Below are 15,404 nucleotides of genomic sequence, written 5' to 3'. Positions count from 1 at the left end.
ACTACAATCACGGGTCTCACAGTTCATGGGTGCATGTGGAGGGCCGGTCCATGCGGTGGCCTTCCTTTAGCAGTTTAAAGAGTTCCTCGACTGGGACACCTGGGTACGGTGAGCCGCCCAGAGTAAAGATCTCCCACAGCAACACCCCAAAAGACCACCTGACATGCAAAGACACCATCACAACGACCATTATTAACAGACAACGGCATTAAGTATCAGAGTGTGTTTGAGAGAATATCTTCAGACGTACACGTCGCTCTGATGGGTGTAAATGCGGTCGAACAGAGCTTCAGGCGCCATCCATTTCACTGGTAAACGACCCTGTGAAGAACACAATCACTTTATTCACCAACTCATCACCTGTTCGAGATTATAGATCAGCATTTGTGACAATCCTGCAGAGAGGATTTTATAATTATAATTATGGCTCAAAGAAAATCAAGATGACGAGAATCACACAAGTCCCCCTGTAGTCAATAATTTTATACCTTAAAACTCACCTTTGATCACCATAATGACATATTTAAATGTTTTTTTTTCCTTGAAAGAAGGAATGCCTTAAAACATCTTGACTGTAACTCGACACCCTTGCCTCATTTAGTATACGCGGTTCTATGAATATGCAAATGATCCCCGCCTCCACTCACTCACACCAGCTCAGAGATCCACTCGTTGACCTGATTGGTTACAAGCAGAGTTTGAAATGAACTTTTTTACAAACTACATTTTTAAGTTACCGGCCATTCAGAACTTCTACTAGCCAAAAAAAGAAAGAAAAGAAAATAACCAGATTAACTACGTTATATATATATATATATATATATATATATATATATATATATATATATATATATATATATATATACACACACTGTTGACTTTACTCTTATTTTATTCAAAGCGAACAACGCGTTTCGCATATAGCGTCCTCAGGTTCGCTCAAAATAAAATAAAGCGCGTTGTTCGCTTTGAATAAAATAAAACCGTAAAGTCAACAGTGTGCGGTAGAGAGGTCTTATTTTTGTCATATATATATATATATATGATTTGGATTTCATACATTCATTTCGTATTTAAACAAAATCCTGTCATCCAGCAATCTCCTCCCTTCCTCTTTTATCCTCATCCTTTTCACCAAAAATGTGTTTTAGGTGGACAAATCAATACAGTACAGAGAATAGGATTTTGGAAAATAATGTCTTTTCTGTTAACCAAATGCTTTTTAATCTTCGCTATTGCTTCAATGCAAATGAACAAGTGCGCCATTATTTTTTTGCGTAGTGACGTGTGTGTTCAAGTAAGCCAGATATGCTCAGATTATGTGCAATTCACTGTATTTAATATATCATGATGATTCACAAGTTCAGTATTTGAGTATAAGCATAATAAGTAACACGCCAAATTGGCTAGTGATTTGACAGCGTTAACCGCCACCGTTGATTATAGTTCATTTCAAACCCTGGTTTGGGTTTGACCAGCGATTTCAAAAGCGTGTTTTTGAGACTGTCTTTGGTTCACTGCAGTTTTAAGGAGAAAATACTCAGCAATGCTGTCGACTTATGAATTTACACATGGTTTGTCTTAAAGCATATTAAAAACACCACATAGACATATTCACAACATTAAATGCTTGATTTTCACCACAAGGGGACATTAAAATACAGATCGCATCAGATAGCACTCACTGCGAGAACCAAAAGCAATGGAAGACCAGATTCAAAATTGGTGTTTAATAAAGTGATTTTTCTGATGCGTCTCAGTCTGAAATCTTACATTGGTGGTTTTCTTGTAGTAATCAATATGATGGATGTCCCTGGCCAGGCCGAAGTCGGCTATCTTCATCACGTTATCTTCAGTTACCAGGACATTACGGGCAGCCAAGTCTCTATGAATACACTACAACAGTGAAAACACACATGTACATTAATCAAAGGAACAATTATAAAGACGCCATTTGACTGCGATGAGAACAGAAGAGATGGCAACCTTCTTGGACGAGAGGTACTCCATGCCACGAGCCACCTGGTAGGCGCAGGATATCAGGTCTTTGATTGACATGTTCTCCACGGGCACCTGGTCAGGGTTGTAGCAATACTCCATCCCAGGTGGACGGCGCACACGCAGATACTCTCTCAGATTCCCCTTTGCAGCAAACTCCACAAGGACGTAGAGCGGACCTGACAATGGCCACATGAAACATAATCAGTCTTTACCGGAGAGGCCACAGTTTTTGATACACTAATGTGTGATTCAATAAGGAAGTTAGGTTCAATTAATCTAGCCATGTGAAATCATAACAGCTGGACTGATGACAACCTTTTGAAGCCAAAAAGCAGTGAGCCTAACAAATTGATTTTGAAATGTGATTTACGCCCGTACTGCATTATCTCTAAATGCTTCCCTCCGCCCATCCGCCTGCTTAATTCACCCTTTACTCACCATCTTGTGTGCAGGCCCCCAGCAAGTTGATGATGTTCTTGTGTTTGCCAATAATCTTCATCATTTCCATCTCGGAGATGAGATCTGACAGGTCCTTCTCTGTGGCGTCGGCTATAAAAGCAATATTGATGAACACACATATATCTCAGTATGACAGATCACGGAACCTTCAACCTCTGTGCCGTGAGGGACAATCAGGTTATTATATCCATGCTTTCCTTTTTCATATATTTTCCGGTGTGGACTTGAAATCAACTTAACATTCAAGACAATGACATGAAAAAGCATTCAGAACATAATCGGATGCATTTCCCAGCTATACTAAATTCTCGGTGGAAAATAATGTAGCATGATAATTGATTTTATTGGATTGTAAAAAATTGGGCTATGCCACTACTAGGATTTTCTATAGAATAATGTGTATTGATGAACTGTGTACCAGTTCAGGAACATTTATTATGTTTGTTTAGCAGGTTAATTCAATTACTGTTTTTTTTTTTACCATTTATAATGCGGTTGAGAATAATACTGTCTATGCATGATACATTACAGTTCAGTAAGTGAGTCAAATGTGAATGCATTGAACAAATCAAATGGATAACGAGAGTCTGGGATCCACAGAATCGGTTCATAAGAGCCATTCATTTGTGAATTAGCCTACTGTACAGTGGTCAAGCTCAATGCTTGCTAAGGCTCCCAGTTACTAAGACTAAGAGAAAACTGTTATTCATTTTTATTTATAATGTTTTTATTTGTGGAAAGGAGCTCAGTTAGGGGGTCAAAAGTTTTAGAAGCTCATAAACCAGAGAAGCCAGTCAGCTGAGTTTGTGGCAAAACCTTTTACAGTGCTTGTATATTGTTGTCTTTTACTGCATATGTTAATTTATACTCAGAAAGTAGAACTGAAATGACAATGAACAATGAAAACTGAAAACTAATTTAAAATACTAATAAATACTGTAATAGTACATAAATAAAACTAAAATAACACAGATGCAGGACACGTCAGCACACACTCTCGTGTTGCCGATGTTTGCCAATGTTTCCGGGCATTGACTCGCGAGGAGAGGACAGGAAACAGACAGACCCTGAATCAGAATAAACAAACTGCTGTGGTACGGTATGTGACACCAGAGCTCAAATAACATGCTTCAGGGCGAAGGTGGAATACAGACGAAAGCTCAGTGGACCATCAGATTCCTCATGAGATACTGAATTCCAGACAGAGTTTGCTGGCATATTTCCCTTTTTACACCCCCCACACACACACACACACGTGTGAGCTAACAACGGTGGCAGAAAACACTTACATTTGAGCATCTTGACAGCCACTTTGGTGACACGACTGGGTTTGTCTTTATCCATCCCCATAGCCTCGGCCATCATCACCTGCCCAAAGCATCCCTCTCCAAGCGGCTTGCCAAGAACCAGCCTGAGACACACACACACACACACACAATATCAAATCACTGACACTGCACACTTCGCCAGGCCATTTTTGTGCGTATATTAGGGCTGCACGATTAATCGCAATTTACATGAAATCGCACTTAAACCGAATTGGCTTATCGGGCTTACGACATTGCAAAGGCTGGGATTATTTTTATGCACAGCTTGTTGTACGGCTCTGTAAACACTGCGAGTCTGAGTCGCATTTGAAAAAGCAACACGCGTCAAACATCTTTCAAAATATGAGAAGCGTTTATGAACCTCTTGTCCAACAAAAGACATTTAATAACATGCTTTTACTCCAAACTCACTCCATAACAACAGTTGAGCTCATCCTGCTGTGAGATGATGTTGCTTCTTACACAGAATAAGGCAGTCGTGTGTTTATTAGTCATGTTAAATCAAAGCATTTCAATCTTCTGTTTATTCAGCTACAGTGAAAGGGGTTTCCTGGAATGACGTGTGTTATTGTACTTCTGCGGCAGGGCATATTTGGCATGTGTCTGTGTGTGTGAGACGCCCTCTGGTGTTCAGATGGATATGTGGTGTGTGTGTACCGATCAGCCGTTCTACACTGACAAACTGTGCAGAAAATAATCACAGCCTTTGCCAAATCGCGTGCGGTTTCATTGCGAATAATCGTGCAGCCCTAGCATATGTGCATCTTTAGTTAGTGAATGACGAGTACAATGTGTGTGTTACCTGTCTCTGTGTACCTCCCAGCGTGGGTCCTGGGGCAGTTCGTACTCGGAGACCCCTGAGAGCATAGGAGAGCCACTGGAGGATAAACGCGAGGGCCGGACCAGCATCCCACCAGAGTGCATAGATGAGCTGGAGTCCACTGACACCTGCACGGAAATACTTACAAATTACTCTCCACACAACACAGCAACACAAATACACATATAAAGACTGTGGTCTTGTGCGCTCATATGGGTGCATGCGAGTTACTTGGTCAGGGGGCATCTATAGACACCGATGCAGAGAGATGCACTGATATTATACAGCAATCATCAATGAAAACAGATCAAAACGGAAATCAAAAATGAGCTCAACAAGAAAATAGTTGGAGAAACGAGAAAAGAAGTTTTACATTGGAACCCTGCACGAAACCTTGAGTTTAAATTAGGCATTTGTAAAGTTGGGGTCACATTTTTGTGGGCCAAATAAAGTCATTTCAATAAGAATCAACGCAATCCAAAATTTTGCATGAGGGTGAACAATTTCCCCATGCTGGTCAAGCAGATTCACAGCTGCTTGGTTTGAAACTGACTTTATACATCGCTGCAGGCGAAATCATTTTAATCCACATGATTAGGAATTTCATGAGGGTGAAAGATTTCCTATGCAGTTTTCTCGACGGGCTTAAGTTGGGAACTGCTCGGTTTGAAAGCAGTTCAGACGTCGCTAGACTATTGACAGACCTTTTATGCCCATGAAATTTCACAAATGCAACTGCACGGAGAAATTAAGTCTTTACTTACAAAATAATCTTGTTTTTTCATGAAAACGAATGCTTTAAATGAAAGAGGCAATATTATACCCTTTTACAAAGTTTTGATTTTGTTTTTGGGCTCTGCTAGAATAGGTTTTCATGCTTGAATGCTCAAAAAACACAATATCTTTCACATATTCTTCATTATTGCAGCTCCTCTCTTCCCAGTCTGTCAGTAACGCTCTGTTTAGTTCTTGTCTCCATGAAGCCCCTCCTTCTGAAAAGTGCTCTGATTGGCCGGCTGGATCCGTGTGTTGTGATTGGTCGAGCGCTTCGAGTGTGTTAGGGAAATGTCCTGCCACTTACCATAACCACCAGTTTCAACACACTACTAACTCACTCAACCAGGCCCCGCCCCTTTATTCTGCGTATGAATTATTTAAATGAGGAATATGGTGACGTGTTCGTTCCCGGAAGAAACTCAAGACTACAATGGAGGCGTTTCAGGGAGTTCAGAAACAGTGACACTGATATAGAGAAGAACTGGAACTTTGCAGAGCTTTTTCATGCTCAAACAGCAACATTACACACTAAAGAAAGATGAACATGGAAAAAAGCACTTTAACACTATTATAGTTAAATATCCCCACTATCAAATTAACACCCCAACATTAACATTTACATAAGAAACTGTTGAAATATGATGTTTCTATGTTTAGTGGTAAAGAGATCAAACCCCCTATCTACTTTCTGTTACCTGTCTGCGCAGAGGGATGCTCTTGGCCAGCTTGTGAACCGCCAGCTGGCTGTTGAAGTCACTTTTCTTGGTGGAGCTGTGCATTTTGGCCAGCACGGCGGTCACCACCATCACACAGATGAGAAAGAAGCCCACGCAGTAGATCAGCACCTCCAGGTAGGTCTGGTTTGGCAGTTGAGTCGGGGGAATGGCTAGATTATGAAAGAAGGGAGCAATGCAAGGTGGCAGAAGGGAAGGGAATGAGCTTGCTGAACGCTAAAGGGATGATGTGTTTATTTACCTTTGTGTGCTAAGAATGACAAATCAGCCTGTACCAGCAGAGCTTGAATGTTTGACAATCACTGCAACTGACCCTTTGCTAAGTTCTGCCTTAATGTTGCCATCCGCCATGTTATCAGGCAAGCTTTTGGAAACCAATGTGTTCGAAAAGCATTAAATGGAATTTTACATAAAAAATCCCAAGACACTGTAAAAAGTTGTTGTTGGCGCTCTTATAATAGTGACACTAGGTTTTTATTTATTTATTTATTTATTAATATTCCCTCATTCCCAAATGACCATGTAACCCATCAGTAAAACACCTAGATTGGATCCAAAGTAAATTAATATTAAGTAAATTCATTAAATAATTATGGAAGACCATTTCCATCACAGATTTAAAAAAGGGACTTTTTAAATCCTACAATTCAGAATTCAGAAAGTTTATACCTCACTATTTTGAGTAAACATCTTTCTCCCAACTTAATATCTCGTAATTCTGCCGTTTTATCTCAGAATTGAGTTTATTCTGACTTTATTTCTCACAATTCCGAGTTTATATCATTTCGCAATTCAGACTTTCTCTGAATTGCAAGTTGATATCTTGCAATTCTGCCTCTTTTCTCTGAATTTATTTGACTATTTCTCACAATTCCGGGTTTACATCATTTTGAGTTAAAATCTCTCAATTCAGGCTTTCTTTCTCAGAATGTGTGTGTTTATCACATGTTGTTTTAATACAGCAACATTACGCAAGCTGGAGTGGGGCTTAGCAAAAGGTCAGTGGAAGAGAATATGTTGCACAATGACTCAATATTGTACACATTCCTGCCAAAGTTAGAGTATCTGCCCGTTTAAGAAGCTTGAAATATCATATTAGCAGGAGACCTTTTTTAATGTACATTTATAAAACCACAAACACACTGATGCACACACACACACGCACACGCACATGCACATGCACAAAACAAAAATCCTCTAAACGGAGATGTCGTTGTTCACGTGAATGGTGAATTGCAATGAACACAAACTCCTATTGTAGCATCATAATTACTTCTTTCATGGATCAGGTTTCATGGCACATTCTTCTGCTTATGTGACTAGCAGGAGAAGGAAACCACTGCTCATGATACTTGGCAGCCCTCGCTACGAGATTAGGCCAAAAAACGGCCTTATGTAAACTCATATGAGACATTAAATTTGCAACACAAATACAAATGTAAATTGAGAGGAATGGCTTATCTGTGTGGGTAGACAAAATCTGAGCGGGTATGCATTTCAGCAAAGTATAAATGGAGAGCTGGGTTATGGGGTAAAATTACATGAGAAGTCTGGCTGATACAGATATTTCCTATGCTATTTGGTTGGCGTTTGTCTGCCCCAAGGCTCTGGTTCTTTATACAGAGTTTCTTTCACACAGTTCATGCACACAAAAGATGTTATTGTATCATGTATACATTTCACACAACAATGCACATGCAAATGCATCTCATTGACAGATCACTACTCTTTGCCTTCTCTTTTAATAACTTAATGAACAATCAAATATACTGTAGCGTGAACATGAAGCTCAAATGCTCTTGAGTTATTATATTTACATAATGGTTTATGATAAGAGTAAGGCCCAGTTTGCTGACTGCAACATGCAAATGCAAGAAGATCAACATTCAACATCCAGAATTAAATCTTATTCTTCATGTTGAATGTGTTTAAGACTTTGACTGGCAAGCATCTTGATAAATCGAATCTATTTAAACCGCGAATAGATTCACCTTCTAGGTGAGGTATTTATCAAACCCGAGCCAAAGAGGAAATGATGTCAGCATAGTGCTTATGCGTAAAATCATGCTCTTTGGGATGCTTGTCCAGTGTTCAGGCACACAGAAATGTTAATTGGAAACAGGTTAATCTTGAAAAACTAGGAAAAGGATTTTATAATATAAAAGAGTAAAATGGAAACAAAGCTTTGCCAAACCACTAGCCACAGTGTCCCATCTGTTCTCAGTTGTTATTTGTTATACATTACATCATTTATTTTGCAGTTAAACTACAGCTCTTGTTCGCAAAACATCTTTAAATTAGGAAACATTTATGGTGCGCTCAGTCATTTTGCACTGGTCAGTATTTACACGTATACCGATACCTAGTAGCAGGGATGCGACATTGTGTGCAAAATCAATAGTTTTCATTGTGGTAGGGGTGGGCGATCCGACGCCTTTAAATCGTGATGATCTACTTTTCAAGTGAATCGCAGAGGTTGTGATCTTTTATGTTCTCATAATAATGTTACAATACAGCAATGACTGCCAACTAGATGGCTGTGCTGACTTTCATGCGTGGTGAAAAAAAACAGCAGTAGGGCTGTACGATGAATAAAATTGTAGTTTCGGTTTCGATTTTGGCTTCCAACACTTATGAAAACGTGATAATCAAGATAAAATGATCATTGTGATGCATGCCGTCCCTTTCCTTTAAAGCGGTGTGCTTAAAAGCCAAAACTAAACGTCCAAATCAATCAAATCATGTAACGTGACTGTCATAAAATGCAGTCTACTGTGGGACATGCTTTATTTTTCAAAGAGTTATTAAAAGTGCATTATATTGCGAAAGAGACTGATCCCCACATGCTTTCTGTGTGCGCTGCAAGAGCAGAACACGGACGAACAAGGTATACCTGGGATTTCAGGTGTGCGCCTAAATGGTCAAATATACACAAAAAATATGTAGTATTTTAATAAAGACAGTCAGTTATGTCTTAAGTGAATAAACAGTTGGGAAAGAAATCGGATGTGTGTCATTATGTTAGATCCGTGCATTCAGTCTTCAAGCCTAATGCAAATAACTACTGCTGTCTGTCATTAATGTTAAACAGAAGACAGACTAAAGCACTCACTGCTCTTGAACTAATAACTAGTGGTTTAAATAAGAATCAATGTAAATAATTCATACAGTGAAGATTATGCAGTGTTTTGCATAGGCTTGTTCCAGTCTGGAAATTCTCGATAGTACATCTCAAAATTGGGAAGATTGTGATTTAGATGGTGGATTATGCAATTTTGGGAAGATTGCCCACTCCTCCTTTGTAGCATTTTATTTTACATGACTGTTTTACATGCATGTCCTATGTACTTACTGTAACTAGGTACTAACCCTGAACTTAACACTAAACCTAAACTTAACCCATTTTAAGTAGTTCACTTTTTATATTACGCAGTACTTTCTTGTGTAAATACACGTACTGCAAAATAAAGTGAATTTAGTGAATTTCTTTACAATGCCATTATTTATTTAGCAGTCGGCCACAAATAATTACAGAAGTGAATAAATACCAAGGGGTTCCTGAGAAAAAGTGAGTTGTATTTGGCTGGTCATGTGATCTCAACATGACGCCCCCATGAGCCGACCCACTACAATTAATCAGCTTACATAAGGCCACTATTACGAGCCTTCAACTAATATTAGTGTAAAAGATTTTTCTAAAATTATGTTCCTGTCTTCGAGTAAATATATACTTATGTGCACCTTTAAATTCAGTTGTGGTCAGAGACAGTAGGAGGTTTGGCTTGGCTTGATTCCACTTTTGTAAAGAAGGACAACAAACATGTCATTTTGACATGCTTCAACTGACATTTCAAGTGTCAGTCAACACCCAGATGAATAACAAAACCACAAAGCAGACACACAGGGGTTGAAGAATGGTGCGGTTCACAAAGAATTGTTATTTGCTATAAAACCACTGGTATTGCTTGTAATGGAAGTAAATTAAAGAGCCAGTGTTTACTAGCACTGACAATGTCTTAACACTCATTGCCTGTTTAGAGACATTGAGAAAAGAAATATTGATGACATTCACGTTAAAATTCTCTTACAAAATACCAAAAATGGTTTATTCTTTTTATAGATTTTTATCAAATTGCACCCAAATCTTAATAACTGCACTATATTAGACAGTCAAACTGTCTATACTATTTTAGAAGTGTCTGCACTATATAGTCATATTTATGAAAAGTGAATGTCCACTTTGTGCGAAAAACGTGGTGGTATTTTGAGGTTTCTTGGCCCTCAAAAATAAAAGCTATAAAGTCAATTTCAACAGAACATTTTGAACAGATTTTTATGGAAACTACTGCAGTGATGTGACCAAATTCAACCCACAGTGTGAACTGCCACTGTTAAGCCCAAAGCATACTTCAGTTTTGACGCAAACGCTTGGCGTATGTAAACAGCCTTTCAAAGTACACTCCATTTGATAGCGTGTGCAATAGAAAGTATTATCCTCGTTCAGTACTTCTCTAAAAACGTCTTTGTACTCGTTTAAACTGTGAACGGGTATGAAGACATTTAACATTGTTGCATCTTCCATTAGTTTGTTGTCGTTCCACTTCAGCGGTGAAACAGAGGCCTGGGCCAGTGTTGCCGCCTTGTGGACAAACTAACTAGTGCAAAAATCCTCAATGCACACGTTCAAGCTGAACTTACATTGTATGTGCGGTTAGAAAAATCTGCGCTATGCTGGCGAATAAATTTGCATCACACGCACAGAACGCATACTCTAGTCTACATGTAAACAACTAAATATACTTTGGGCTTTAGACAGGGAGAAACATCAACCAAAAAGAGCACCACAAGAACCACAGATACCTTTATAGACAGTCAACCATGCAGAGTGATGGGAGTGGCCGATAGAGTTCCCAGCCAAGCAGGTGTACTCTCCAGAATCCTCTAAAGACACATTCCTGATCTGCAGTACCTCCATCTCCTTATCCGTAGTGTTGACGCCTGCCGTCTAGAGAAAAGAACCACAGGATGAAGCCGGAGAGCTCCAGGAAAACCCACCAGATGAGAGAGAGAGAGAGAGAGTTTTTGGATGAAGAACGGTAAAGATTTGACATCATGGAGTAAGAGAAGGGTGCTGGAGAAACACCCTTCACCGTCCTTAAGGAAAGCAGGACAGCTCCATGATCGGAAGTGGATCCTTCGATGACCCTGCTGACAGATTGGTGGTTAGCTGGAGAACGGAGCACGCGGCTCCACCCGCTACAGACCCAACACCTGAAGACGAGGGTGACGTCCACCCGCCTCCATCTCCACATGCACAAGATGGGCCACATGGAACATTACCCAGCAGAGACTGAACACAATCGCTCTCACATATGCACGCATTCAGAAAAGGAAGCAGTGGCATTTAGACTGGGAGATTAGAAAGGCTAGTCAAAGAATGCGTGAGAAATATGTGCGAGTAAGGATGTCGAAGGTACTGGCACTTTGCTTCAGGCGATGCTATAATACCTATTGAACAGCACTATTAAGAACATTTAGCCAGCTATAGAAGTGGCCAGTGAGTCCTGTAGGCTGGAAATGATAAAAAATAAAAGCTGGGGACTGTTTAAAAGGCTACACTAAGTCCGCAAAGCACAGCTTTCCCAATTAAGGTTTTATGCCCGCACATTAATCGTACCTAACATGATTAATCGGGATTAATCACAACAAAAACATGCAAGTTATTAGTACAATTTCTCGAATCGATTTGATAAAACAATTATTGTTACAACTAGGGCTGTAATCTCCCAGTCGATTAGTCGATTATTTGGTCGATACGTTCTGGCTCGACCAAAATTCTGATTGGTCGATTTTTTGCCGCGTTCATTTCATCAGTTTTGCCGCGTTCATTTCATCAGGTGGAAAGCGCTAATTGCTAATGGGGGTGTTTTCAGAGCACCCCTGTTTCACAGGTAACAGTCTGTCTTCAGAACACCCCCCTTGTTTTCACTTCTTTTGGATTAGCCCAACCCACTGGAGAAGAGAGACAGACTGAAGAAAGTAGGCTACTAGAAGGTTTGCTGAATATTATTGATTTAATTGTGAGAGCGTTTAATTCATAGTCAGTCAGTCCTCTTCTACCATGTCAACAAAGACATCGGCAGTGTGGCAGCATTTTTTTTTAAAGTTAATAGTCTATTCGTGTCTCAGCCGCGAAGCTGAGCTCCACAGAGCGGCTGCACAGAGCGGCTGAAATGATAGTGTCTGTCAGTTATTATAATACATATGACAAAAACAATTGTCTAAATTATGTTGCATATTCCTCAAAAGTTCTTGTGATGATATCACTAGTTGACAACATAGTACTATTTTCGGAAATCATAGGCTATGATATTGCGCAGGTGCACGTGATGCAACGCTGTCAGAGCCGACAGACTCGTGTCAGACTCATTTCAGTGCAAAATAATTAGGTCAAAAACGATTTAATATACTGCAAATAGCCTACTAGTTTTTTATGTTTATTTATAATTCATTTAGGCAGACAACAGGTCTACCAAGTACTGCGCACAGTGCGCAGCTAATTAATTCAACTTTTTTTTTTCTAACGTAATTTTTAGTCGAAAATTTCAGGACTTCAGTCAACCAAGATTTTATTTGAATGCTACACTGTGTAATTTTTTTAAGTTGATTCTTAGCAAAAAACACTTTGTTCTTTCAAAATGATATGTGCTCATTAATGTGTAATTACTTGTACCAACTAATCAAGTATTCTCGTAAGCGTAGAATCTGCCATTTATAATACATACGAGCGAGTCGCTCGAATGGCGGCAGCCATGTTGCGCCTCCATCTTGAAAATACATTAGCCAAAGAGGGACATACCTGGAAATTCAAGCTTCGCCTTTCGCGCTTTTACACTCAGTGGCACCGTGACGAATGCGAGGGGGAGATTACTCGCGACTGCCGGCAGATTTGAAATAATACGGCCACCGTAGGAGTTAAAACGCCCTCGGAATGGGAGGGGCTAGAAGGTAATATTCAGTTGGTAGTCATAAACAATTTCACTGCTAGATGGGAGAAAATCCTACACAGTGTAGCTTTAAGCTTTTCAAGCATATACTTAAACTCTATAAATACATCAAGGCTATATGCCTTATATTTAATTATGAGACTTATATTTACATGTAGAGTTTAAAATAAAAGGAGAGCACGTTAAACATCAGTTTAATTTTAGCTGTGACATCAAAAACTGTGAAATGCCAGTGGTATTTATGAGGAAGAGAGAGAGAATGCAGAATTTAATAGTCATGGAAACAAAGCAATCCTGAAGAGAAAAATAGCAGGTAAAGAAAAAGCCCTCGAGCGAGGTGAAGGAATTTAGACGGGCACATTCTCAAGGTGCCACTGAAATGCTTTTGAAGTGCAAGTAATCTTCAGAGGGCATGAAAAACACCCTTATTAGGAGGGCAAAGTGCTGCACAGAGATGGAGAGAAGGAAACGTCCAGTGTAAACACAAGCCAAAATACTTCCAGTTGCTCTGCTGGGATTTTCCATGGCGTCATTTGCGGCACCACAAGGGGCACCGCAGAAAACAAAAAAGATCGACGAAGTGGGAAGATGTGTAACGGTCACCTAAGAGCCCGATAACCGCTGTCTCTACCTCCGTCTAACATCTACTTCTGCCTCTTTCTGCACTGATGTGTCTCTGTAGCAGGGGGCGTGCGTTACCTTGCGAGTGTTTAACGACGGTGAGCCATGCTGATTGGTTGGCTTGGCCTATATAATTGGCCACTTTACATATATACTCCCCACTTTCTTCTTCTGTCACGTTGTACAGCGTCAAGACCTGTGTGTTCGAGCTGTTGACCCCAGAGTGCTGCGGAGGTCAAACATATGTCAGAGGTCAAGCACAGTCAAACATTAAGGTCACTGTGATCCCAGCGGTCACTGAAGGACAACACCTGCCATTACAGCTCTTGTGAAATGGATTATGACAGCCTGCCAAGAATGTGGCTCATATTTTTTTCCCAAAAGCTGTTAGTCCTGCTCCATTTGCTGAGGTGCTCCGTCCGTAGAGGTGAAGTAATATGGTGAAAGACACACACTTTTAACAGCAACAGAAAAAGTAAAGAACTTTAGACAAGACTGATTTCTGATATTTAAAGGAAAGTTCCAGGTTACAACTAAAGCGCTATCGACTGTACCAGTGGCAGCATCAATTACCACAGGGACATATATATACACACACACTTACCATGTAAGTTTATGAGGAATTTGGTTTACGTTTATTCCATAGACTTAAACTGTCAGCTTCAAACAACCCTTTTTGTTATTTAAAATTTTCTTACAAAATGTAGGGTAGTGTTGCTATTGTTAACTAAAACCAAAATATAGCTCAAATTAAATTAAAAACAAATATTAGATGACTAATTATTAGATTGAATACTTGACCCAGCTCTGTCCCGCCAGCTTGAAACTTACCCACATACAAGTGTTGATAATAAAGAATGCATATAGCTAGAATAAAATCTTCTTTTTTTTTCATATTTCATATATTTTTTTCAATATATTGCATGTTCAGATATTCATACAACAAAATATTCCAGCGGCCATTAAAGTTTTGTGAAAATGATCAAAAAAGCTGGTGCTGGCTGACAAATTATTTGACTCTTGATTAAATATTGTAAACTTTGAGGCGTCACCACATTATTAATATTGACAAAAAGACAGTTTTGTCAAATGGACAAAATACATTGGTGTTTGACCAAACATTAGGAGCTTGACTAGTAAGAGGAAATGGATTTTACCTTCAAGATCCGAACGTACGGCAGTCCGTCAGGGCCGACTCTGCTGCCGTTCACCTCGATGTGCTTCAGCCACTGGATGTGTGGTTGAGGATCACTGAAGACTTTACACTCAAACTCCACGTCACTTCCCACCACTGCGGTACGGTTAGCAGGCAACCCGGCCTGGAGGATCGGCCTGTGCGGTGAACGCTCTGTATCACACACACACACATTTATGTCAGTGAGGTTGAAATAAGCCTGATTAACAATTTTTTTACATTCTTTTCCCCTCTTAAAGACATCAAGATCTTCAACAGGGCTCGACAATAAGGACTGCTCGATGGCCCGGGGCCAGCGTAAACGTCGCTCGGGACAGTTGACAACTGACACTTGCCCGATCAGGCCAGTGCTGCATCATGAAAGTTTATCATTTGCACGTGTTTTTAAGCCTTGTCAATTTAAATATTCAAGCGCAAGAAGACGCGAAAGAGATCTAAATTCAGTAGTGTGAGAAGTTTTGT

At 39.8% G+C, this 15,404-nt stretch overlaps 1 protein-coding gene across 3 annotated transcripts in view; it reads right to left on the bottom strand.

The window, feature by feature from the left end:
• fgfr1a (fibroblast growth factor receptor 1a) overlaps positions 1-15,404 on the bottom strand; it is a 120,658-nt gene that overhangs the window by 3,627 nt on the left and 101,627 nt on the right. For 2 of the 3 annotated variants that reach the window (XM_084389271.1, XM_084389272.1), the window contains exons 7-16: positions 14,905-15,095; positions 10,980-11,124; positions 6,081-6,271; positions 4,591-4,736; positions 3,750-3,871; positions 2,440-2,550; positions 1,987-2,177; positions 1,774-1,896; positions 251-321; positions 21-158 (exon numbers count right to left, since the gene is read on the bottom strand). In XM_084389271.1, coding sequence (XP_084245397.1) covers positions 21-158; positions 251-321; positions 1,774-1,896; positions 1,987-2,177; positions 2,440-2,550; positions 3,750-3,871; positions 4,591-4,736; positions 6,081-6,271; positions 10,980-11,124; positions 14,905-15,095 — 1,429 coding nt within the window. Of the gene's footprint in view, positions 1-20; positions 159-250; positions 322-1,773; positions 1,897-1,986; positions 2,178-2,439; positions 2,551-3,749; positions 3,872-4,590; positions 4,737-6,074; positions 6,272-10,979; positions 11,125-14,904; positions 15,096-15,404 lie in introns of all 3 variants that reach the window. The other variant, XM_084389270.1, reaches the window with a different exon arrangement.

This window comes from Rutilus rutilus (assembly GCF_951802725.1).
Source record: "Rutilus rutilus genome assembly, chromosome: 19".
Classification (NCBI taxonomy): Eukaryota; Metazoa; Chordata; class Actinopteri; order Cypriniformes; family Leuciscidae; genus Rutilus; species Rutilus rutilus.
Note: the sequence above shows the minus strand (reverse complement) of the source record. Positions and strands in the feature narration are given on the sequence as shown.